The sequence below is a fragment of the Panthera tigris genome, chromosome B1 (assembly GCF_018350195.1).
Source record: "Panthera tigris isolate Pti1 chromosome B1, P.tigris_Pti1_mat1.1, whole genome shotgun sequence".
Classification (NCBI taxonomy): Eukaryota; Metazoa; Chordata; class Mammalia; order Carnivora; family Felidae; genus Panthera; species Panthera tigris.
Genome location: NC_056663.1, coordinates 147,736,087 through 147,763,799, shown reverse-complemented (window position 1 = coordinate 147,763,799; position 27,713 = coordinate 147,736,087). Strand labels below are relative to the sequence as shown.

Here is a 27,713-nt window from a genome sequence, read left to right as displayed (position 1 = left end):
AACCACAGCTGACCAACTTGAATTTGAGAATCCTGCATCAAACTATATGACTAAAGTCTCAAATACTCTACTTAGAAAATTTACTCCTCAGTCTCAAGGAAAAGCAATTATAAGAAACACCAACAGTAGTGCTGAACATGGCACATTCTTTGGTGGTGATATTCTTCATCCAATGATGAAAGAAAACGTCCCCAAAGGCTTCTTTTCCCCTGAAAGAAGATCTACCTTTACAACACCAGAGTCTAGAACGCCAGTGAAAGATAATATAAACCCTGCTCTGGAAGACACTGTGTTATTAGGTAAAGAAACCTCCAACAAAAATTATGCATCCTATACTGATGAGCAAGCTGATCCAGGAACAGAAAAAGACCAAACTGCCACAGGTAGCACAACAAATTCTCACACAAGCATTATACCTGTGACCCTCTTCATTCCTATCACCTCTGAAGACTCAAACGTGAAAAATTATTACCATATATCTGGAACAGGTACCCCTCTATCACTGGGATATGCAAATACATTAAGAGATGATTCCTTTATTCTTAGGCCTGAGACTACTTTGGCAAAGGAAAATAATCTAGATGCTATGGACTTGATCATCATTGAACCTGATAAAAGTGATTATGAATATATTTCAAATGAGCATCCCTTTAAACTAGAGAAGGAAGAGAATAGTTCTATTAAAAAACCTATTCCATTTATACACGGACCAAATGGATTTGTATCTCATACAACCTCCCTGGAAGGTGGGGCCTCAAAGAGTCTTCTGTATAGAATAACTTACCCTGAGTTTGAAACTGAAGAAAAATATCAAACTATTATTCTCAAAGAAGAAAATTCTGACTCTGGTATTGTTGCCACTTCTTTCAAAAACTTCAACACTCAACATCTGAAAACCATGGCACCCTCCCTAATTGATGCTACTGAGACTTTTCCCTCTGAGTTTCAAGAAAGATCATCTGCAGAAAAAACTCTAAGTGAAGATGATACCATCATCATTCTCCCTGAAGTTTCTGACTTAGAAAATAAAAAAATTGAGTATTTCTTTGTACCATACACAGAAACAATTGTTACTATGAGAGAGAGAACTGCATTTGGTACTGTGCCCACAGATCACGCTATGATCACTTTCCCCATAAAAAGTCAAGGTCATTCCTACAGCAATGGCATTTCATCCAAAGTTGGTAACACAGCTGCCCCAGAGTTGGCAGACACCATCAAATCAGAAAATTCAAATGTCAATGAAAATAAATTGGACTTAGCTGAAGTGATGCCTTCACAGGATCACATTTACCCCTTGGCTCAGGATATTGCCTCCCAAGCAAAGAATATCTCCTATGTTGGTGAAGTTACTAAGGGTATAATCAAAAAAGCCTCAATAGTTTCTCCTAATCCTGTTAGGGACACCAAAATGTCAATAAATGTTACCACAATTTCACCTAATGCTCCTGCCTTTGACTCTAAAGACAGCAATGAAAACAGTGACTCTACCATACCTGAGATAGATGATGTTGTGTCCATAAAATTAAAATCTCTATTAATTCCTAATCAGAAAAGACCTAGAATTGTGGATGCTCTTAGTCAAAATGATGACTCTTTACCTAATAAATCAGTGTCCTTAAAGCCATTGGGTGAACACTTTATTATCACTGACCAAAACTGGGAAATCACTAAGGTGCAAAGTAACCCTCAGCCCTTCTCCATGGTCTCCTCTGTTCTTCTGGAAGATCCTACTACTTTTTCAGATAACCCTATAAATGTAGCCATAGGCATACCCATCACTGAAAATGAGAGCATTTATGATAAAACTGGCGTCATAGCCTCTGTGCCTAATACAGTTCTTCAACCTGTAATCCACAAAAAAGAGCAGATAAATGAAAGTCCTGACTATGCTATAAATCACCATATAAATAAAGCAGTTATCAATCCGTTTGCAAAAGAAATCACTACCTCAGGAACTGGGGGTAATACATTCCTCAGGAAAGATAAGGCTATTGTAGGGGATGAATCCTATATTTCTGAAGCCAAAATTCCAATAATCTTAAAACATGTAAATTCAGCGAACACTAATCCTTTCATTCTTAAGCCTCTTGTTGCTTCTGCTGAACAGAAAGCACCTGCAACTTTGAAAGAAATGTTTTACCCTGCTTCCACAATGAGCACACCAAAGCAGACAAAGGCCAGGGCTAGGGGTTCATTTTCTCTTGGTAATGATAACTTAAAGAGCTCTATCACAAACTCTCATGATAAATCACATCTATCCGTGAAACCAACTCTTCCTCCTACTGATTTTATTGCTGATTTTATTAAAAACAATAATTCTGCATCTAATCCAGTGCTTGTTAAAGGAGAGAGAAACATAAAAGTGACTGATGAGTCTATTATAGCTAGAGATATCATTGTTCTACCTGACAAAGAAATCATTTTGTCTCACAATATTATCTCTACTGATGATATAAGAAACATTATAAATGAAAAAAGGCACGTAGATTCTACAGAAAATGATAATGTAACTCAATATGAAGTCATTCCTTTTACAAAGGACTTTTCAGCAGAGTCAGATGTGGTTTTTCTGGCAGAGGAAAACAATGTAAATAATAGGAATCTAAAGACCACTAGGCTTGATGACAATACCTTTAAATACATATTGGAGAAAAATACCTTTTATGTTGGAGAAAAAGGAGAGAGCTCCACAACAAAGACACCGACCTCTGTTCAAGGGCTCCATAGATATGGATCTCATGCTCTCTTCCCCACTGCACATGTCACTGAGAGTCTCCTGAATGAAAGTCCTGTAGAACCCAAAACTAAACAAAAATACCAAATATTGATCTCCAGAAAAGGAAACCCTGACTCTGACAAAGATAACACCTTTCTCAAAGATTATTCTGCCAAATTCAAAAGCAAGTCACCTAGAACCATGACTCCTTTACCCACAGATGGAAATAGAAAATTTTCCCTCAAGCTTCCACCAGATGACTTAGCTCTGGAAAAGGACACCCTAAGTGGAAATGACATCATCATCACTCTTCCAGAAGGCAAATGGATTCAGCATATCAGTGCTCCAGATCCAGAATCAATGGAAACTATAGGACAAAGCAGGATGTTCACAGATGAAATGACTGATCTCACCATTAGCAAAATACCGGTAATAAACAAAGACCAACTCTTGAGGAGATATGTCACATTCAGTGCTCTTTATTACCAAAGGGAACCTGCAATGTCACCCAAATCAGATTATAATCAAGATAAAAATTTCAAGGCGGAGAGCTATCATTCACAGAATGCCACTGCTCCTTCAATTACATTCAATGTCAACCTTGATAACAATGAAATTCCCCTTGTTGATGAAAATTCTGGGAATAAAATAAACGGGGCTTCAATTTCTTCTTCACCTGTGAGGACAACTCACACTGTTGCTGATACCACTTATCTTTCCTTTAAGGACAGTTATGAAGGGGGTGATTCTATGCAACCTAATGAAAATAATGTTAGGTCTAGAGAATTTCCATTTCTACTAACAACTGAAAGTATCATTCTTATGCCTAAAGTTTTAACGAACAATTTTGTGCTAATGAGTGATAACTTACTGTCTGAACCCTCACAGTCTGTATCAGTAGACTCAGAGATAGGGACTGAATACCTTGACTTCATTCATGGAACTGATATTTCAAAAAATCAGGACATTAAAATCCAAACGGAACTTCAGTCCCACTCATTGGACACAAATATTCCTTCTATCGATTCAGTAACTTTTACCAGGAATTCCACAGATGATGAGGCTGATTCAGCATCCACTATGGAGAGAGAAACTGCCAACATTTCCAAAATTAACACAGATGCTCAACCACTGGGTACAATGATGCAAGTTCCTTTGCCTACAGAAATAAGCTCCTTCCCTTCTGAAATCAAAAAAATGCCTAAACTCTCTGCTAAGGAAGACACAGGTGCTAAATTGGATTTAAATCACATTATAAATGCAACAGTTCTCATTCCAACTTTGGAAACAACACTTCCCCCAACCCTTGAGCCCAACGCTCTCTCCAAGACTAATAACAAGGAGGAGAAACTCAATAGTTATGAAGCAGGCAATTTTGTTTTAGGAGATTCAAGGATATTGAAAGATAATCCTTTCTTTGGTAAATTTAATATTCCTGCTAGACCTCAAGCTCCACCCAATTTAAAAAGAATCCTTTCAGCTGATTCCACCATGTTTCTGGAAAAGACTTTAAAGCCTAAGTATAAAAACTCCACTCCTCCTGATGAAGACGCAGGCACAGCAGGCTTGCTTCATAATGCTCCCACTGGATCCTATGTGCCACTACGGAAATCAATCCTTTCTCCTGATTTCATAATGTCTGTGAGTTCTGAACTTGACCCAGTTGTCAAAATGAAAAGTGATACTACAACAAACATGTATAATAATATTCCATTTGAGGAAAGAAATACTCCATCTCACAAAGCCATAATTTCACCTAATATTAATACTTCAACAAAAGACATGTTGAATACTGTTTTTCGTAAAAGATTTGTGCACAGAAATTCCCTATGGAAAGATATAATCACTGAATATGAAATAGTTCCTATTACAGAAAATATTTCTGATATTACTTCAGATGCTGAAAATATTCCAAATATTGAGTATGTGATAAACACTGTGCCTGACAACAGAGCTCTTAAGTATGTCACAAATGAATATATCCTAGAACCACAGGAAGAAAAATACAATCCTATTATGAAAAAAACTACTTTCACTTATGACCCCAAAATAGTTGGGTTTCATCAACTCTACTCCAGTGCTGATGTCTCTAAACATTTATTTCAAGGAGCCCCAAATGAGATTAAAACTAAAGAAATGTTACAAAATTTGGTATCTAGAGAAAAATATACCAGTTCTGACATTGATGCTGTTTTTCTAAAAAGTTCCACTGACAACTCAAATTCTCAGGCTCCCAAATCTGTGACTCACCCCCTAACTCACACAAGTGAAAGTACTCACAAATTTCTAGGTAAAACAACTCTTAAAAGGGACACCTTAAGAGGAGATGACACCATCACTGTTTTCCCTGAAGACAAAACGATGGAATACACCCTTATTCCAGACCCAGAAAAAACAGTAATCATGGTAGAGGGAAGGATGTTCCCAGATGAACCTACAGATCCCATTGTTATCACCTCTCCATTAAAAAATAAGAATCAGTTCTTCAGGAAAGTCGTTTCATCTGCTATGTATAACACTGATGCCCAAGGTAAAGCAGAAAACATCTTATCATCCCAAGCAGACAATGTTAAAGGTAAAACTAATATGGCAGAGATGCAATACTCATGGGATAGCATTATTCCTTTGACTGAGTTTAATATCATCCCTAAGGGCAAACTTTCTTTCATCAATGAAGATACTAAAACTTTAAACAAAAAGGCTTCAATCTCTTCTTTATCTAGGAATACAGTAAACATTGTGGATGACACCACTACTCCCTCCACTGAGAGTAGTTATGAAAGAGGTAACTCTATGCCGCCAGAAGACAATATTGGGTCCAGGGGATTCCTAGCTCTACAAATCCAAGAAAAGTCCATGTTCAATCCTAATGCCTCAACTGAAAATCTTGAAATCTCTGACCCAGTGACAAATAACTCCTTGGTTAATTCTTCAATTGCATTGTCAAACATGTTTAAGACAATGATTGAATACCCTAATTCTGTTAATGATGGTGATAGTTCCACTGAAAATAAAACTGATCCCAAGCCCAACTCCTTAACCTCAACAAAACTTCCCATTAGTTCTACTACTTTTTCAGACAATCCCACAATGAGTTTTATTCACTGCCCTCAGTAAATACAGAAACTACTGATGTCTCTAAAACTGAGACAGATAAAATATATTCTGAGCCTCAGAGAACAATCATGAATGCCTTTTCTCCTACAAAAGTCTCTCAACATATGGTCTCTGAAAGAAGAAAAATAGATATTTTTTCTGATCAAGAAGATCCAGCCACTAAATTTGATTTAAGTCACATTGCAAATGCAACCATTCTCAATTCAGCTATGAGGAAAATCCTTCCCTCAGTAACTGGGTTTAATACTCTGTCAATGAGTAACAACAATGTGGAAGAGGAAGTACATATTTCTAAAGCAGACAATTTTTTTCCAAAAGATGCAAGTACATTGAAAGATAATTCTTTCACTGTTAAATATGATGCTACTTCTACTAAACCTCAAGCACACCACAATTTAAAAGGAATCATTACAGTTGATTCTGTATTAACCCTTCCAGAAGCATCTAGGTCTAATGATAAAAGCTCTTCACTTGAAGTTGCTACTGGAGAAAGGATCATCACAAACACTCCAATTGGGACATATGACCTACCACCATGGAAGTCAATTATTCCTTTTGATTTCACAACATTCATGAGTTCATCTAAGTATTCTGAACTTGATCCAGTTATCAAGATGAAAAAAGATACCACAACAAAGACTAATAATAATATTCCACCTGGAGAAAGAAATAGTCCATCTGACAAAATCATTATCTCACCTACTACCATTCTTTCAAAAAAAGACATGAAAAACACTATTAATACTAATACTACTAATAATAATAATAAATTTGGAGATGAGACTTCAATAGGGAAAGATATATCCACTGAAGCAGTTCTTATTACAGAAGACATTTCAGAAAAAATACATGACACCTTTTTGGCAAGGGAAAATATTCCAAGTGATGAGGACATAGTAACTATTATACCCGTTGACAGTGCCCTTGAGTATGTTGCAGATAACTATGCCTTTGAACTAGTGAGGGATGGAAATGGTCCCCTTACAAGAAAGACCACACTTAGGAATGACTCCAAAGTATTTGACTCTCATTCACCCCATGCCAGTGCTGCAGCCTCTGAACATGCATCCCAAGGATCTCTAACTGTTATCAAAACTACCAAAAAATACCAAAGCTTCATTCCCAAAGATAAAAATCTTAATTTTGACAATGATGCTACTGTTCTCAAAAGGTCTTCTGTCAATTTTAATACTAAGGTTCCCAGATCCATGATTCATTCTCTTACTGATTCAAGTTGGATTTTTTTACCTGAGTTTCTAGGTGAAACAATTGTGGAAAATACTTCTCCAATTGGTGATAACACCATCAACATTATCCCTGAAGGCAAAAGAATGGAGTACCTGTTTGATTCAGACCCAGAACTAATGATAAGAATGGGAGGGAGCAAGATATTCACTGATTCCACTGATCCTGCTGTGATCACCTATCCTATAGATTATAAAAACCAATTCAATAGGAAAGGTGTATCGTTTGCTTATCATAATAATGATGTACCCAAAGAAGCAAAAACCACTATATCAGCCAAATTGGACGCAAATAAACGTAAACCAAACTTGGCAGATATACTTCATTTGCAGAACAACATTATTCCTTTGGCTGAGTTCAACGTCATTCCTGATGATGATCTTCCCTTCATTGGTAAAAATACTGAGAAAGCAACCAACAGAGCTTCACTCTTTTCCTCATCTATGAATAAGGCACCCAGGAGTATGGCTGATTCCATTGTTCTTCCCACTGAACGTAGTTATGGAGGAGGTGATTCAATGTTACCTGGAAAAGATGTTAAATCTAGAGGATTCCCATCTCTATTAACACCTGCCATACTTATCCCGAATTCCTCACCTGAAAATCCTGAAACTTCTGGCCTAATGACAGATAAATCTTCATCTGAATCTTTACTAAATAGGTCAGAAATGTTAGAAAGAGCAAATGAATATGCCGATGCCATTAATGGAGATGATGTTTCAGGGAGACAGGTCATAACTCAAGCTGACATTCATTCCTATCCATTGGCTTGGAATGTTTCTCCAATTGGATCAACTACTTTCTCAGATAGTACCACAGATGATGAGGCTGACTCATTTTTCTCTGTGAATACAGATACTCCTGAGAATTATATACCTAAGACTGACAAAATATATTTCAAATCTCAAAGAGCAATGATGAAAGCCTTTTTCCTTACAGAAGACTCTCAAGATAGTGTCTATGAAAGAAAGAAAATAGCTAATCTTTTTGATCAAGAAGATCCAGCTTCTAAATTGGAATTACATAATTTTACAAATACAACAGTTTTCATCCCAGCTATGAGGAAAATCCTTCCATCAATAACTGAGCCCAACCCTCTCTACAAGGGTAACAGCAATATGGAAGATTCTTTTACTGTTAAATTTGATGCTACTTCCTTCAAACCTCAAACACCTCCCAATTTAAAAAGAATCTTTTTAGCCAATCCCACATTAACTCTTCCAGAAGAACCTAGGCCTAGCTCTCATGATAAAGTTACTAACACAGGAGGGTCCATCACAAACACTCCAACTGGACTACATAGGCTTCGATGGAGGTCAAATTTTCCTCCTTCTTATTTTACAACATCCATGAGGACTTCCAAATATTCTGAACTTGTTCCTGTTACTAGTATGGGAAAAGACAGGACGAAGAAGATTGATCATAACATTCCACATGAGAAAATAATTATTCCATATGATAAAGGTATCATTTCACCTATTATCATTACCTCTGAAAAAGACATGGCGAACACTTTACAAGGGAATATATCTGAGCATAAAGACCTTATAAAGAGAGAGATGGCAGCTGAATATGAAATCATTTATTTTACAGAAGACATTTCAGAAAGAGTGGATAACATTTCTTCTACAGATAAAATCACTCCAGCATATTTGGACCATACAGCTATTATGTCTGATGACAGTGGATCTGAATATGTCTCAGATATGCATACTGCAGAATTAGAAGATAGAGCAGATAATTCCCTGATAAAAATGAGCACACTCATATATGCCCCCAAGACACATGTGTCTCATGCACCACATACCACAGTTACTCCTCCAGACAGTCTATCTAAAATAATATTACCAGTGTTCAAAGCCAGAGAAAACTACCAAGCTATGATTCTGAGACAGGAAAACAGCACTGACACTGATGTCATTGCTCTCAAGGATTCTAATGCCAATGTCAATACCAAAGCTCACAGACCCACAACTCACTTCCTAATTGACGCAAATGTAAATTTTCCTTCTAGTTTTTCTGACAAAACACCTGTGGGAAAAGGTACCATAAATGATGATGATGGCACCATAATTCCCTCTGAAGGCTTTGATTTAGAACATAAAATAATTGAGCATTCCCTTTCTCCAGACATAAAACTCGTAGCTGATAGCAAGACATTCACAACGGATACTACTAATCATGCTTTTAAAAACAGTGCTAATTTTCTCAGGAGACACATAGCACCTATCATTTATAAAACATTTACATCCCAGAGAGGAGACACTACCACATCCAGTATATCTGACTTTACTGAAGATCAAACAGGTATAGCTACAGTATATGATTCAAGGTTTAGTAATTTTCCTTCAGCTCAGCCTTCCAGTGATGGCATCTCCAATGTGAAAGAAAACAAAGAAGATGCAATCAAGACGGCTCTTACTTTCTTTTATCCTTTGAAAAAGATGTCTGCCAACATGCAAAATGCTCCTGCTACTTCTACTAAGAACAAAAATAACATTGACCATTATAGCCTTCCATCATCGGGGAGTGTCAGGTCTCTAAAACTTGCATATATGGGACTACCTGAAATTCTCATCGTAACTTCTAAAGTCCCTACTAAAGAAACCGCATCTCCCAAACTTATAAAAGGCACAAACCTCTACTACCCAACAGTGTTAATATCAGAGCCTGTGTCTATAGACTCACATTACTTCAATAAAGGCATTGTCTCAAAAGGAAAAAATACTAAAAGTCAAATAGTCCCCTTGGTCTATACTGTCCTCCAAGCTGATTCCACAGGTTCTTCAGACAACATGGCTAATGTCAAACCTAGCACATCTGCTACTGTTGTCACCAAGAGCAAAATTTTTGGTACTGATGAATTTCGTGATCAAAATGCAGAACCCAAGAAAACAACCACCAAGTTTTCTTCTCTTTTTCCTAATGAATATAGTAAACCAAATTTCTATTACACAAGGAAAATAACTAAAGCTTCTGCAGTGAAAGACACAGCTGAACTGAATCACCTTACAGATGTAAATAGAATAGGAAATGATCCAGTTATTCAGGTGGAAACAAACTCTCTAAAAGATGCTGACCTAAAGCCTTACCTTGTGAATAAAAATGTCATTGCTGATAATAAATCAGTGAACGAGGATTCTGACCATGTCCCTGTAGCAGCTTACTCAAGCTGTCACATGCCAAAGGATTCCCTCCCAGATGGATCTGGTCCTCAGGGTCAGGTCCTTGAGTTCATTACTGGGAACTCAAACTTGCTAACAGAAGTAATTACCACTATTCCTACTGATGAAAAATCTTTATCTTACACAGAAATCATTTCCATGGTAGAAGGAAATTCTCAGTTGGAATTAAATTAGCCAATTTCAGAGCAACACATACTGAACTTCAAACTTCAGAAAGCACAAATGATACACATTAATCCATTGTCAAGATAAAAAATATATATTATTTAGGTTTCAATTTCTATTGTACCACAAGCTAACAAAGAAGTTGAAGGAAACACTTTCTTTAGTGCTGATATTCTTCAGTCACAGGAACAATTACTCCAAAGGGTATCCCTGAGAAGCCTACAAACAACAAAGCAGAAATGAGGGTCATATCTAACCCTGCTATCTACACCATCTTCCTTGGAAACAACAACAACAACAACAAAAACAACAACAACAACAAAAATAGTGACACCAAAGGCCAACACATCCTTCAATTACAATTTCTTTATTCATGCACCCAGCATTCCAATCACTGGAGGGGAAGAGGCCAAAAATGTGGATGTTGCTATAACCAAATCTCAAGATATAACTGTTCCTCTCACCTCCCTGTTTCTGAAGCTGAGATTTCTCTCATGAATGAAGATATTGAACCTGAAACTTCCTCAGCAGCTACATTCCAACAATGATGATAATCACCTCAACTAAGATCAATAACTCTATTTTCTCCAATAAATTTACAAAATCTGAAGATACACAGACTCTTTTTAAAGTAGGAATTCTAATGTACACATTCAATGCGATCCCAATCAAAATTGCACCAGCATTCTTCTTGAAGCTAGAACAAGCAATCCTAAAATTTGTATGGAACCACAAAAGACCCCTAATAGCCAAAGTAATTTTGAAGAATAAGACCAAAGTGGGAGGCATCACAATCCCAGACTTTAGCCTCTACTACAGAGGAGTAATCATCAAGACAGTATGGTATTGGCACAAAAACAGACACATAGACCAATGGAATAGAATAGAGGACCCAGAATTGGACCCACAAATGTATGGCCAACTAATCTTTGGCAAAGCAGGAAAGAATATCCAATGGAATAAAGACAGTCTCTTCAGCAAGTGGTGCTGGAAAAACTGGACAGCAACATGCAGAAGAATGAAACTAGACCAGTTTCTTATACCATACACAAAAATAAATTCAAAATGGATGAAAGACCTAAATGTGAGACAGGAAACCATCAAAACCCTAGAGGAGCAAGCAGGCAACAACGTCTTTGATCTTGGCCGCAGCGACTTCTTAATCAACACGTCTCTGGAGGCAAGGGAAACAAAAGCAAAAATGAACTATTGGGACCTCATCAAGATAAAAAGCATCTGCACTGCAAAAGAAACAACCAACAAAACTAAAAGGCAACCGACAGAATGAGAAAAGATATTTGCAAATGACATATCGGATAAAAGGTTAGTATCTAAAATCTATAAAGAACTTACCAAATTCCACACCCAAAAAACAAATAACCCAGTGAAGAAATGGGCAGAAGACATGAATAGACACTTCTCTAAAGAAGACATCCAGATGGCCAACAGACACATGAAAAGATGCTCAACATCACTCATCATCAGGAAAATACAAATCAAAACCACAATGAGATACCACCTCACACCAGTCAGAGTAGCTAAAAATGAACTAATCAGAAAACAACAGATGCTGGCGAGGATGTGGAGAAACGGGAACCCTCTTGCACTCTTGGTGGGAAGGCAAACTGGTGCAGCCACTCTGGAAAACAGTGTGGAGGTTCCTCAAAAAATTAAAAATAGAATTACCCTACAACCCAGCAATAGCACTATCAGGAATTTATCCAAAGGATACAGGAGTGCTGATGCATAGGGGCACTTGTACCCCAATGTTTATAGCAGCAGTTTCAACAATAGCCAAATTATGGAAAGAGACTAAATATCCATCAACTGATGAATGGATAAAGAAGATGTGGTTTATATATACAATGGAATATTACTTGGCAATGAGAAAGAATGAAATCTGGCCATTTGTAGCAACATGGATGGAACTGGAGAGTATTATGCTGAGTGAAATAAGTCAGGCAGAGAAAGACAGATTTCATATGTTTTCACTCATATGTGGATCTTGAGAAACTTAACAGAAGACCATGAGGAAAGGAAAGGGGAAAAAAATAGTTACAAACAGAGAGGGTGGGAGGCAAACCATAAGAGACTCTTAAATACAGAGAACAAACTGACAGTGGATGGGGGCGTGGGGGAGAGGGAAAGTGGGTGATGGGCATTGAGGAGGGCACTTGTTGGGATGAGCACTGGGTGTTTTATGTAAGTGATAAACCATGGGAATCTACCCCAAAAACCAAGAGCACATTTTACACACTATATGTTAGCCAACTTGACAATAAATTATATTAAAATTAATAAATTAATTAAAATAAAAATAATAATAATAATAAATAATAATAATAATAATAATAAAGTAGGAATTCTAATGTCCATAGGAGACACCACTTGTCTCAGTTAATTCTTTTAAAATTGCACATTACATTTCATCTGATAGATCTGAAGATATTCTCCATACAAAAACAGTCTTAATGGTGGGCATCAGTATGACATCAGCATTTTCAAAGTCTATATCTGAGGACTCTTTCTAGTCAAGTATCACTGAAAATCCTAAACTGTCAGATAACATTCCTGAGGCCTTATTGCAAACTCACCCTCTTTTGCTAACAACTTCCTTTTTTTTTTTTTTTTTTTCACTTAACAAAAGGGTTTTTTTTTCATCCGGGACCTGAAGAAATTGCTACTTAAATATAAACTTGATGCTCTTCTGAGAAAAGACAAACTGTTTCCATTAGTGTAATAGACACTACAACAATAGAGGAAAGTACTATTCAGATAAAGTGAACCTCACCTATAGAATCTGATCCTCTATCCTTAAGTCAGCTAGTATCTTTGGTGGTAATGACCTGTTGGTCCAATAAGAGTGTCCTATGTTCCCCAGAGCAGATGATTCCAGCTCCACCCTCAAAATTGCTAAAATTCCAGCAGTCCCACCAGGATTTTCACCATATGCTTCTTTCTCTTTGATAGATGACACACACTTACCATGTAAAGTGTCTATGTAAAGAGGTCAATGGTTAAAAAAAAAACAAAAAACAAGATAATGGTAATAATATTTTGTATAGCCAAGAAAAGCCTTTGTATGCTATAATCAATGTGATCCCACCTCACAGTTATATTAGTAGAAGCAGAGTTGATGTGAGCACAAGAGTAATCCCTGAAATTAAAGACTATTTGACAAATTAGTGTCTGCAAAGATGGTATCATTTCACCTGACATTTCTAACCAGGAACTAAATGCCTATAAAAATGAATATTTTGCTCCTTATTCTAACTCTATTCAATATAAGAAATAGTAAGTACTCCAACCTGACTTCTAGCAATTATACAGTTAACACTTCCTTTTTCCCACTTTTTGTACACAGAATAAAAGAATTCCTGCCAAAAAGACACCAATCTTCTGTTTATACCATGCTTATTCTGAATTAAACCTCATAAACACTAGATAAGGGGGAGGGGGTGGAGTAGAGGTTAAATCAACCCAGTTAATCAACCCAGAGAATAGGTTTACCTTCTCATTTCCTTTCCTGCCACTGAAAATGACTTAGAAATAAAGAGCCATGCCTGTCATTAACTTAAAAGACTTTCCTCCTTGTCCCTGATGCTGACAGCATTTCTTATGTCAATAGAGACACTGAGACCCTTCATAGTGACATCTCCTTGAAGCGAAAACATCGCTGGAGAAGCTACCTGTGTCTTTAAAATGAAAAATTCCCATCTTAAAACCTATCATAGCTCTACAGAGAGTGGTCATGTATATGTCTATACCAGGCCAATCAACTAAGAAAAGACACTGTAAACTTGGAGGTTGAGTCCAAATCTAATGAAGAGAAAGCATTTGCTCTTGAGATGGAAACCACTGCTCTGACTGATACTGTTGTCCTTTTTCATATTTAGTTGTATCTGAGTCTGAAAATTCTCTTTCTTCTAATAACACTGGGAAAATATTAACACCAGACTATAATCTCCTTTCATCTAAATAGCTAAATATTAAGAATGGTAACAAAATGACGATGGTTGAATTAACTAACATCATTATAGGAAACATTCCCTCTGAAATTTGAGGATAAAATTCTTAAGGCTAATACAGTTATTCCACACTTTGATTTTGTTTCTCGGTGAATTCTGACATATAATGCCAACTCCCTGGCATTAGGTTGAAGTAACACACTCTACAGAAAAATTTCCTGAAGAAATTAAATCTACAAGACCTGATATCGTCCTTGTTAAGCATGTTAATTCACAAAAAAAGTAAGAATTGTAATGAAGAAGAAAATTACAAGAACCCTAAATATTACTTACTTATTATCTTTACTGAAAAAGTGAGAATTCACTCTCTGAAGAGGAAAACTAATTGAAATCCTTGCTACCTAATTACCTTCTGCATGCTACATTCATTGCCAAAACTGCCATCAATGTTTTTAGACATTTAAATAACCATAAATCTCAAGAGAAGACACTTCACCTCAAAAACATACTTTTAACTTACTTGAAAGACAGGCCACTTGAAACTAATGCTGATAATCTCATGGCTTCCAGAGTTCTCCCCACTGACACTCAACCCACAAAGTACCTGGCAGACTCTGCTATGTCTGTTTCAAGTGACACTAGCTCCATATTGGAAGGCACATCCCTTATAAACAAAAAGAAGACAAATCCAGCTGTGAATGTTGATTTCATAATCAGAGAGGATTCTACTGCCTTTTAATCTAATATCCATACTCTTGAAACCAGTTGCCCAATCAGACACAGAAACAACCTCCAAGGAGAGCCAGTGCCATTGGCTCTATGGTTGATGCAACAATCACCATGATGACCAATGCCTCAATCACTATCATGAACATCACTCTCCTGCCTAGGGAAACCACTGGGCCCAGAGAAAGACCTGTGAGTGTGCATGGTGCCATTTTGTCCCATGGCTGAAGATGGTTTGCCAAAAATTTGCTCTCATCCTCCAACAGAAAGCAGCAAAACAACAACTGAAGCAACCATTTTATTTGGGGATGACAACACTATTCCTAAATCAGAAACAACTATGACCTCAGAAGGAGACCACATTACTTCAGTAAATGACAATACACTAGAAAGTGATTTTTCAACAACAGGCAACAAGTTTACATCTCTGAAGGAAAAACCAAAATCAGAAGATGATGCTGAGTCTCATCTTATTAGGTCATCAACCCATCTGGAGAAAGAAATTACTAGTCTGATAGGCACAACAAACTCCATGGCTAATGACTCTATTACTGAAAACTTCATTCCAGTGAAAATTGGTAATATCTCATCACCAAGTGCTACTGTTTCTTTAATAGATTTTTCCACTAACATAGCAAAAGAAGATATTCTCTTGGATGCCACTGGCCCAGGGAATGAATATGTCTCTATAACTTCTGAAGTCTCTGGCACACTGAAGGATGGCACCGCCAGCATTGTGGACACCCCTGCCCTTCCAGCTAAGAAGGATGAACCCGATGTTAACAATTACAGTTCCTCAGTTAAATCCAATGTCACTGCTGATGAGGCTGTCCAGATCACTACCTCGTCTATTCCTGAGGCTGAAATCTCTTCTGCTACTGAAAAAGACTTCACCACTATTCCAGATATAGCTGCCCTTACAGAAGAGAAAATAACTGAAATTGACCTCAACATTCCAGAGGATGGCCCCAATGCTGTGCCTAAACTAACAGATTCTGATGAGGAAAAGTTCATCACTGTGTTTGAGCTCACTACCACTGTTGAAAGGTGCAAAGATAACCCAGAAGATGTTCTGATAACTGATGAAGAGTCTATGGATGAAGTCAATGTTTGGATGGAGAAAGATATTACAAATGAAGCAGAGAACCATCCCATTTTGCTTACTGCTGTTGAATCTAGATATGACTTTGTAGTCCCTACATCAGTAGATGTGAACCTCACGGAAGATTCATCTATTACTACAAAAGATCTGTCTGAAAATAATACAATGGAATCTGTAACTAAGGACAGTGAGCCACTTTCAAGAACTACCTCTGATCTAGATGCCCTAAGCCACGAGGACGATGCTTTTACTACTGAAATGGGTGTCTTTAAGCTACTGAAGGAAGAACCAGATGAGTTCCTGATTTGAAAGCAACAAAACATATGCCACATAGACTTGAGTAATAGCCTGGAAAGCTAGTTTTAACATCTAAGAAGTTTGTTCAGCAAAAATCTTATTAAGTTAAAGAATGTGAGAATTTAAGGCAAGTATTAGACTCAGAAAAATGCAGACGTTTAGCAATAGAGGTCATGCAGTAGAATATATTTATGGAAACTTAAAAACTCAAATACAAGAGTTCCCCTTGTATCAAAAGGTTTAATTTAGTTATCTATTTACCTTAATATAAAAGTCTTTAATCTCAGCCTTCAGGGATATGAAGAGAGAGCAATAAAGAAAGCTCACTTCCTACTACATTTAATGATGTATGTCACTTTAGTTAACCCTGAATAGCACATTTTAGTGTGAGTTGAAGAGAACTGAATTAACTTATCTCAAAAAAATTGTTGTAGTATTAAAAGTTTTGAAATGCTAATTCTAAACAGATTTTTTTCATGCAACCAATGATTCTCTTCTATTAAAAAATATATTTGCAATAATTAAGACTATTCAGTAATTGTTTAGCACCCACCTGTAAGAAATGTAAGAAATCTTATTGGGTCCCTGGCTTGTGTTGGACGCAAACTAAGAAAAAATGATTATTTCATAAACATGTAAATTTGTCAGAAGCAATATTTTATATAAATGTATGAATTAATTTAATTTTCTTTCTGTAAAATTTCTTTCCTGAATTTTTGTCAATTTTTTCAGGTCTTAATCACTGATATCATACTCTTCTTGTGCTTTTGGTTAGCAGTTGAAGGACATGTATCTTCATTTTTTTTCTGTCACAGACTTTTAAAATGGGTCTGTTTTCATCTTGCTGATTTTCCTTCAATAAATCTTTTGACAGCAACTGATTTACTGTGTGTAGATGTGTTTGATATTCCAGTACAGAATTCTGAAATTACGAGAAACATATAAGCACAGTTGACCTTTGAACGACACGGGGATAAGAGAGGTAAATTCCTCTCCCAGTCAGAAATCCACCTGTAACTTTTGAGTCCTCCAGAGCTAAGCTACTAATAGTCTACTGTTGACTGGAATCCTTATCAATAATATAAATAATCAATTAGCGCATATTTTGTGTATCTGTTATATGCTGCATTCATACAATAAAGTATGGCAAGAGAAAAGAAAATGTTATTTAAAAAAAACACATGGAAGAGAAAATACACTTACAATACTATACCATAAAAAATCCGTAGATAAGTGGTCCTGCACAGTTCAAACATGTGCTATTCCAGGGTCAGCTGTAAAATTAAAATCCATTGTTTGTTTAAAGAACAACTTAGGGGTATCTCAGTGATTCAGTCAGTTAAGTGTCCAACTTTGGCTCAGGTCATAATCATGCAGTTTGTGAGTCTGAGCCCTTCGTGGGGCTCTATGCTGACAGCTCAGAGCCTAGAGCCTGCTTCGGATTCTGTGTCTTCCTCTCTTTCTCTCTGCCCCTCCCCGCTCGCACTCTGTCTCTCTCTCTCTCAAAAATAAACATCTTTTTAAAAATTAAAAAAAAAAAAAAGAACAGCTTAGCTCCAGATACCAAGGACAGAATTATTACACAGAGGCTCATAATTTTATTATATTTTTAAAAAGGAAAAACAAAGTCAAAACAGTAGGTAAATAGTAAGTGGTACACTCGGGGTGGGGGAGGAGGAGGGATTTACACCATTAGATGGACATACAGACTAGCATAATTACAGTAGCACGTTAAAACTCAGAAACACATTTTAACTAAAAAATTTATTACATGGTAAAGTGAACTTCAAAACCATGAAATATGATAAGTAATTAAGCCTTCCTTGACAGTTGACTATTTGAGAAAAATTAAGCGACAGTGTTAAGACCACAATCTAAAATAAATTCTACATGGACAAGAAGCTTAAATATAAAACCATAAAAAAGTGTAGAAGGAAACATGTATATTTATTCAAATGGAGCCAAAAAATTTAAGCATATAAGAAATGGAAAAAAGAAGATTCATAGATTTGATACCATAAATAGCTAAAATTCTGTACAAAAGAAAATCAACATAAAATCAAAAAGCAAATGATAACTGTGGAAAAATAATTGCATTATACATGGCAGTGAAAAGATTACTATCCTTATTCTATGAAGAACTCCTAAAAAGAAAGCATTTTAAATGAGCAGTAGAGATAAATAATTCATGAAATACAAATTGCCAGTAAACATAAGAAAAACTCAATGATTATAGTATTTAAAGAAAGTGAAACTATTACATACATTTTGTAATATATATATATATATGTATATATATCCATTTGACAATTGACAATGATAATTTTAAATATTCATTGTTGGCTAGTGCAAATTTCTCCACCCTTTCTGGGAGGCAGTTTAAAAGTACACGCAACATGTATTAAAAATATTTAAACTTTTTGGCCTATTTCGCAACTAAGAACTTTCTTAAAATTTTCTTTAAAATAGCTGACAGTTATTACAGGTTTTGTTGGGTTCACATTTAGAATAACACTGGCTTTTCATGACAATCCTATAAGAAAGAACAATATTATACCCATTTTACCGATAAAGAAACTGAGTCAGCAAATCTATATAACATGCCCAAGCCTCATAGTTACTATGTAGTAAAGGCTTCAAACCAAGCAGTCCTTCATAGCTCATGCTCTCTTAATCAGTATGCTCTCCTGGCTCTCACAGTTTTACAAAAAAAGGATGTTGGCAACAGCATTCATTTGATTCTATATGTTTATAAAAGAGAAACACTAAAAGTATAATCTAAAATTCGGGTGACATGGAACTGGTTACATTTCTGTATACCCATATAAAGCAATAGTATGGATTTTTTAAATGGTCTATAAAAGATTTAATCACATAGGGGAAAAGGGAAATTCACACTAAACTTCTAAATGAAGTTTAAATGCATTATTTCATTCTCTGCTTTTGTGCATTTACAAATGCATGAAATCCAGAATATAAAGTGTACACCAGGGGGATGAATGATTGTCAACATCATTTTTCATTTATAAAATATTTATTCTGTACCTGCTATGGTCCAAATACCTCAAAAGCCTCTTGTGGATGCTATAGTGAACCAAATGACAAAGCCTCCACCATCATGGAAATTAATCCACTGGAAAAGAGAAATATTAAACAAATAGTCTCAATCACATATGAAGCAATGCCAACTACAGACTGTGTTGGGTATTACAAACAAAAATAATGAGATTATAGCTGCAGACTTCACATAAGTTTAGATCCAGGGAAGTTGTCTCTGAGAAAGTGAGATTTAAACAAAGACTGACAAATATGAAGAGTTGAGGACACAACACGCCCGAAGCCCTGAGGCTAGAAATGGCCCAAGTTTCTCAAGGAAATGAACAGATCACGTGATTGGAACATGTGTCAGTTGAGAAAGACTTCAAGTTGAAACTGAGAAAGTAGCCAAGAACCAAATGTTTCTTGTGCTTGTTGAAAGCTATTTAAGGTTTTAATCATTTTTTTTCCTCAAATCAACTTTAGAATTGAGATAGGCAGCAAGCTGAAAGCATAATTATTTTATAAACTGCAACCATAGTTTCTTTCAGGGGCTTTGTTTAAAAAATAGGGTGTACCTGGATGGCTCAGTCAGTTGAGTGTCTGACTCTTGATTCCAGCTCAGGTCGTGGACCTGACATGACATCAAGCCCCACATCAGACTCTGCACTGAGCATGGAGCCTGCTTAGGATTCTTTCTCTCCCTATGCCCCTCTCCCCCACTCACACATGCTCGCTCTCTCTCTCTTTCACTAAAAAGAGAAAGGAAGAAGGGAAGGAAGGAAGGAAGGAAGGAAGGAAGGAAGGAAGGAAGGAAGGAAGGGAAAAATAGTTTGGTGTTACCTTTGACTGAAAGAGAGTGAGGCATAAGCTGGACTAGAACAGCTAAGCAATTAAAAAGATAATGTGTGCTAGAAGACAAGATAATGGGAATTTACAGATAGGACTGGACAAAGACAGGAAGAACAGAGCATGTTGGCAACTGGCTAGAGTTCAGAAATAAGAGTGTCCAGTATTGTGTGTCAAGCAAACCTTTATAATTAAAAAAAAAAAAAAATACAGTGGCTAGTGAGATTATTGGTGGTCAGAGGACATCAGACTTTTCAAAAAATGGGTACTTAATAATCAATTTTAAATTGTGCACCTTCATAGTAAAGTTTCTCCTTACCCTGAAATTTCATTAAACATCTCAAAGAAACAAGGTCTTGAATGCTATTCTTGAATAAAGGAATTGGTGAGCCTAAGGACCACAGCTAAGATAGGGAATTAAGGAATAAGTGTGAAACAGTCTTTATTCTCAAATGTACTAAATAGTGATGATTCTAGAAAGGAGTTTGGGGCATACAGTGGGTGGCCATTTCAGATAGTCTTATTTTACTGATGACCAAAGTAAAAACAGAAAAGCCACTGGACCAGGGTAACCAAGCCAGTAAGTGGCAAAGCTTAGCTCTCCACACCTGTAGAACTCTAAAGCCCAAGGTCACACAGCTTTGTGTGAATTGTTGAAGAATGAATCACTCAGTTTATAACCCTACTTCTTTCTCTATTTCCACTGCCACTCCCTTCTTTAAACCTGCCTTCAATCCCGTAACTGGCAATCCACCTCTTGTCTTCTTTCCCACCAATTAATTATGCCCTGAAGTCCTCATCTTTCTTCTAAAGCCCTTTACTTGCTATCTTTACTTACTGTCTTTATGATAAAGTCCAAACTCTTCAGCAAGGCACACAAGCCTCTCTACATGATTTCCCTCCACCCACCTTTTTCCTCATCGCACCTTTACTTCTCCTGCCCTCCTTTCACACACTACACTCTATCTATACAAAATACTAAATGTATACTCCCTGACAGCTGGGATTCATGACTACTGAGCTGAAGAGTACCCAGTATGTACTCAATAAATGTTTATAAATGAAGAAATGTGAGGAATTAAAGTTTCCTTAATGTGAGTGACAATTACTGTTTTTGACCTAGCTTCTAACCCCTGCCTGCTATAAAATTTTATTTGTAATACAACTCTTTTACCTCCACATGTTTCAGTGAGATAGACCCCCCCCCCCAATTCCATCAAAGACCTAATTGCTCAGTGTCCCATACACCTTACCATGGTCATTCAAGAATAAGCACGTAAATCAATCAGAGCAAAGAGAACACATTTGTGGAAAATAAACTTCTGAAAGAAATGTCAGTCTGGAAACATGTAGTGCAAGGAGCTTCTGGAGCCATCTAGGGATCACAAAGAGGCATGCTGCTGAAAATAAAGCCAACGCTGAAGAAATAAGAGCCAAAAAATATAAAGAACTGAGTTGTAGTCACATCGTATGTCAAACCTTCATATAATAAGCCTGGTCTGCTTATCTACCTGAGACAATACATTTTACATTCTAGTTAAATGAGTTGGGGTTGAAGTTTTCTGTTGGTTAAAACTGAAGTATCCTACTAAGAATACAAACAGTTTCAAGTTCCTGTGTCTTTATTCTTCATACTCTCTGTCCCCAGAATTCTCTGCAGTTTCACATGGTAAACATTTAATCATCTTTCATGACTCACCTCAAGTACTAGCTTCTCTAACCACCTCTAGATGTAATAACCTGTGTATCCCACTCACCATATATATTCTTCAATAATATCGCTTATACTTTATTGTATTTGATAAAAGATTCTCCTAAGTCACAAGATATCCTATTCATAGTTTGCTTTGACACAAGATACCTCTGTCCAAAGTTCCTCTCTGTCCTAACGTAACCCCTGTTCAAACCCTCATATATTCACAAGCCTCACTGTAACCCTTACCCACAGCTCCTCCTACCCTCTGCCATAAACCTATTTTTCATGTCTTAAGGAATTCCTGATCCAATATGAGAGACAAACAGGGAGAGAGAAAGGGAATGAGAGAGAGAGAGAGAGAGAGAGAGAGAGAGAACCAGTTTCAAAATGAAATGACCCTGACCATAAAGTTCTCCTAAAGAGATGTTCTACATAAGGATACATTAAAGAACATTTGTAACTTCGAGGTACCAAGAAGACTGGGGAACTGGACCAGTATGTGTTAAATATATGTGCATTACCCAATTCTTCCACCTGTTGCAGATTAGAAGCAAATAAATGATACATGAACTAAACTTTGAGTCTGCAGTCTATTTCCACAATACCACTGGTATGTTCTTTTGCATTTTTCACATACACTTCAAAGATAACAGAAGTCTAAATTGAAACTGGCATTCCCCTTCCTTCATTTTTCTCTTCTAATATTTTCTATCTCAAACAAAAGATACCATCTGCACAGTTGTCCAAGCCGGAAACTGGCACTCCTCCTTCACACCCCTCTCCCTTTTCCCACGTGCAACAACAAAAACAAAGTTTTCACCTCTGGGGTCTTCAGGAATCCACTTGCCTCCATTCCCATTGCCTCTTCTTTATTCCAAGTTTTATCAAGCAAGAATATCATTTTATATCACAAATGTATCATGCCACTTCCAGCTTCATGCTCTAGTGACTTTCCACCAACTTCAGAATAAAGTCCAAAATCATTTTCTTATTTGTCACATTCTCCACAATCAGGACATTGCTAATCTATGCGGCCTCACGACATCCTACTGTCAACTTATACTCTTAAATCTTACCTATATAGATCTATTGGTTTCTTTAGAGCATCAAGTTATGTTTTGTGTCGGTATCACTAAACATGCTATACTCTTCCTGACACTTGTTAAAATTCCCAAAATACCATTTCCTCCAACCAGATAGGCCTCTGTATTTTCCCATCATACTGTCTCATAGCACAAAATACCTTGCGTTATGTAACACACATAATTTTTCAAGTTACCTGTTGTATTGATTTGCTAGGAAAGCTGTAAATAAATTACCACAAACTAGATGACTTAAAACAATAGAAATGTATTCTCTTCACGGTTCTGAAGATTAGAAGTCTGAAGTCAAGGTGTGAGCAGGGCTTCTGCTCTCTGAAATTTCAAGGGGAAGATCTTTTCTTGCTTCTTCTAGCTTCTGGTGGTTGCTAGCTGTCCTTGACATTCTGGCTTATGAACACATCATTACAATCTCTGCCTCCCTCATCAGATGATATTCTCTTGTGTGTCTCCATGTTCAAATTTCTCTCCACTTAGAAAGATACCAGTCATCGGATTAAGACCCTTAATCCAGCATGACCTCCTCTTAACTTTGTTACATCTTCGAAGACCCCAAATTTAATAAGGTCATGTTATCAGGTTCTGGGAGTTAGGACTCCAACATATTTGGAGGTAAGGGAAAGACATAATTCAACTCACAACACCTGCTTAAAGTTTGTCTCCCTTACTAAACTGTATGTTTGATAATGAAGAAGACCACATAATTGATCATCAAAACCAAACTACTTGTGAGACTGAAAGAAGACAGTATTAATAATGGCTCCACAACAACAGTCATAGAGTGTCCTGAATAAACAGCGCTGATCACCCCATTCTAAGAAAAGAGATCATACCCCTCTTGTCCACTGCTCACTTCTGACAGCTTTGGACACAGTAGATGCTCAATAAACATCTACTAAATGAATGAATTAAATGAAAGAGTGAATAGTGATTTCATTTATGAGGCTATGAATGCTCTTGGAAGAAAGATGGCATAAGCTGGATACTCAGAAATAAATAATGAGTTTACCAGGACAAGAAGGGGATTACTGGGTTCAAGCTGAGGGGAGGAAGGGCAAGGGCAAAAATCCAGAAGCATAAAAGTAGAGTTGACCCTTGAATAACACAGGTTTGAGTTCCACAGGTCAATTTACATGGGGTTTTTTTGTTGTTAGTGGTTTGTTTATTTTTGTTTTTGTTTTTGTTTTGTTTTGTTTTGTTTTTGGTAAATACAGTACAGTATTATAAATGTATTTTCTCTTCCTTATGATTTCCTTAATAACATTTTATTTGGTCTAGCTTATTGTAAGAATACAGTATATCATACATGCAACATACAAAATATATGTCAATAGACTGATTATATTATCAGTAAGACTTCACCAGTAGGTTATTAGCAGTTAAGTTTGGGGGGAGTCAAAAGTTATACATGGATTTTCTACTATGTAGGATGCTGGGACCCCTAACCCGCACATTGTTCAAGTTTCAACTGTACTTGGTGGGCTCAATAATACTCAAGTAAGTTTAGAGCACAGAGAATCTGAGAGAGAATGGTAACATATAAACCAAGTTGTACCTGATATTATAGCCTCACAAAAGCAAAAATAATCGAACTGTGTCAGACTATGTGTATTGGTCAGATTCTCCAGAGAAACAGAACCAATGATTGATGGATAGATGGATGGATAGATGTATGGATGTATGCAGAAAATTTTTAAAAATTCGCTCATGTAATTGTGGAGACTGTGCAGTTTGAAACCCACAACACTAGCTGGCAGGCTAGAAATTCAGGTTGAGTTGATGTTACAATCTTGGGTCCAAAACCCACAGAGCAATACTGCAGGCTGGAACCTCTGACACAGATTCCCTGTTTCAGTCTCTAGGCAGAATTCCTTCTTTTTTAGGAAACTTCAGTCTTTGCTCTTAATGCCTTTGACTGATAAAATGAGGCTCATCCACATTAGGGACGGTAATCAGCTTTAGTTAAAGTCAACGGATCATAAACGTTAGTCACATCCATAAAATACCTTCACAGAAACATCTAGACTAGTATTCGACAAACAGTCACCATAACCTAGGCAAATTAACATAAAATTAGCCATCACACCATGTGTTAACAACTTAGACTTAAAATTTCACATAACAACTCATTCCTGAGCTAGTTTCACAGGAATTAATGGCTTTTTTTTTTTTTTTTTTTTTTTTTTTTGCAGGAGCTAAAAAGACTTCTAAGGTAAAATGCATTGCTAAAATGTTGGGGTGAATATCCTGGAGTCTTTAAATAAGAATATGTATATGAAGTGTTCATTGAGCTGTATTTTCAAGGAGCTCCAGTAAATATCCCTAGGAACTGGGGCGCCTGGGTGGCTCAGTCGGTTAAGCATCTGACTCTTGATTTCGGCTCAGGTCATGATCTCATGGTTCAGTTCATGAGTTCAAGCCCCGCATCAGGCTCCCCACAGACAGTATGAAGCCTGCTGGGGATTCTCTCTCTCTCCTTCTCTCTGCCCCTCCCCTGTTCACACTCTCTGTCTCTCTCAAAATAAAAAAAAATAAAAACTTTAAATAGACTTAGGAGATAATGCTCTATATAACATGGGTTGAGAGATGCTATTGTAGAAAATGGAAAACATCAAAAGTTTTAAGGGGCTAATATGTTAATTGTGTTTTAGAAAGATTATTTTAGTGGAAATGTAAAAGTTGGATTGGGTATGTAGAGGAAGCAAGAAGTAGAGAGAGGAGAAACTAGAGTAGGAATCAGTAAGAATAATTATCAGTATCAATTATCAATATAAATGTATTCCATTTGTACCATCAATCAGAATGGTAATAAAATGAGCACAGCCTTAACTACACAGACACTTCAACATGAAAATTTTAGGTAGAAAGATGAAAGCTCGAGTATGAGCTCCAATTGGTAGTTGTTCTTAACCAAGTTGGCTGCCTCTCTTTAATGAGAACAAGCATCCTATAAGTTGAAATCCTCACATTTTCTCTCACTCTACAGAATTGTTTTTATTTTCATTTTTTGTTAGTCATATTCATTTGAGAGAGACAGAGACAGAGACAGAGAGACAGCAAGGGAGGGGGAGAGGAAGAGGAACAGAGAGAGGGAGAGAGAATCCTAAGCAGGCTCTGCACTGTCTGCATAGAATCCAACGTGGGACTTGAACTCACAAACCATGAGATCGTGACCTGAGCAGAAACCAAGAGTCTGACGCTTAATGACTGAGCCACCCAGGCGCCCCTCTCATTCTGCAGAATTTTGGATTAGATATAATTTACAACAAAATCAGAAAAGGAAAGGAAGTTCATGATATCTATTAACTTGGTCAAAAACACTATTTATCACCTAAATTTTTGCCAGAAAATCTATCAGTTGATAAAGACACAAAAATGCCTAAGATAATTCTCTGTCCATAGCTTATTCAGTATCCATAGTTAATCAAAAATTTTCCTAACAGAAGTCAAACATACTTAAAAATATCTTGCTGCAGGGAAAAGTAAAAGCTGTAAAGATCAACAAATTTGGGTTAAAATATTGGCTGTTAAAACTATGACCTAGCTATTTTCTCAAGTCACAGTTTCTTCATATGCAAAAGTATATTCTATGTAAAAGCACACAGATCTAGGTCTGCATCTTGATTTGGATTTTAGGTTGCCTTCATTGTAATAAGCTATCCTTAAAATATATCTATATCTGTATCTATCTATCGATAGATAGATAGATAGATAGATAGATAGATAGATATAATATAGATCTATCATGTAAACAAACTGAAAAACCAATAACCAAGGAGACAGTGTGTCCAGTGCCCTCAAATTCACTGTTAGGAGAAAAAGTCTGGAGGTTCTCACTTGACCTTCAATTCATCACTGGGTAAATTAATGCCCAGAAAACATACAATTGTTAACTTCTAACTTGAAAGAAAACTATTACAAATCCCATTACCCACCAGTAGACCATTCATGTGTAATTACATGATGTTTACCTATCTTTGTCATGATGTATGACATTTTCAAGTAAGTAAAACTTACATGAAAGCAAATGTCAACTTACTATAATGCTCACATTTTGTATTATTTACTAACTGGTACATTTCTTCTGAGCAAGATAATTACTGTGGCACACAACATATCTTACTTGACAATTTAATTAAGGAATTATTAATCTTAATGTCAGCATGTTAAGTGGTGTCAAAATGGTTCACTAACTACCTTTTTCTCATTTTTATGTCCAGAAAAGGTAAGAAAAGAATGCCGTGTTTGCAGCTACCCTATAGTTACTAATGTTTAAAGTTGAGCTCATGTTAGAATCTCTAAAAATTAACTTTCAGGAATGAAGTACTTTATCCTACAAAGCTAAAGATGAACACAAAAGAAGCGACCATCTTCAAATACTTTCTGCCAGATCAGAGTCCACAACATTATCACACAATAGTAAGGCAAATATAAACAGCAGTCTTAATTATGAAAGTGTTCACAGACCTAGGGTTTATATTCAAGTTTCAATAATTACTGCTTTGTTA

General features: G+C 36.5%; 1 protein-coding gene and 1 long non-coding RNA gene across 13 annotated transcripts in view; one reads left to right on the top strand and one right to left on the bottom strand.

Moving 5' to 3' along the window:
- LOC122238023 overlaps positions 1–27,713 on the bottom strand; it is a 134,899-nt gene that overhangs the window by 72,216 nt on the left and 34,970 nt on the right. For 8 of the 12 annotated variants that reach the window (XR_006216963.1, XR_006216970.1, XR_006216961.1 and 5 more), the window contains 2 exons: positions 19,570–19,657; positions 17,728–17,798 (listed from right to left, as the gene is read on the bottom strand). The exons of 1 other annotated variant lie outside the window; for it this stretch is intronic. This is a non-coding gene — a long non-coding RNA (uncharacterized LOC122238023). The remainder of the gene's footprint in view (positions 1–17,727; positions 17,799–19,569; positions 19,658–27,713) is intronic. 3 more of the 12 variants (XR_006216962.1, XR_006216966.1, XR_006216973.1) reach the window with 3 other exon arrangements.
- On the top strand, positions 15,295–16,650 carry CABS1 (calcium binding protein, spermatid associated 1). Its single transcript, XM_015539675.2, has one exon. It carries the CDS (start codon positions 15,328–15,330, stop codon positions 16,534–16,536), a length of 1,209 nt encoding a protein of 402 aa, XP_015395161.1. The 5' UTR covers positions 15,295–15,327; the 3' UTR covers positions 16,537–16,650.

Bases quoted from the DNA above. Each gene is read 5' to 3' on its own strand.
- CABS1 (XM_015539675.2), top strand. From the start codon at position 15,328: ATGGTGCCATTTTGTCCCATGGCTGAAGATGGTTTGCCAAAAATTTGC.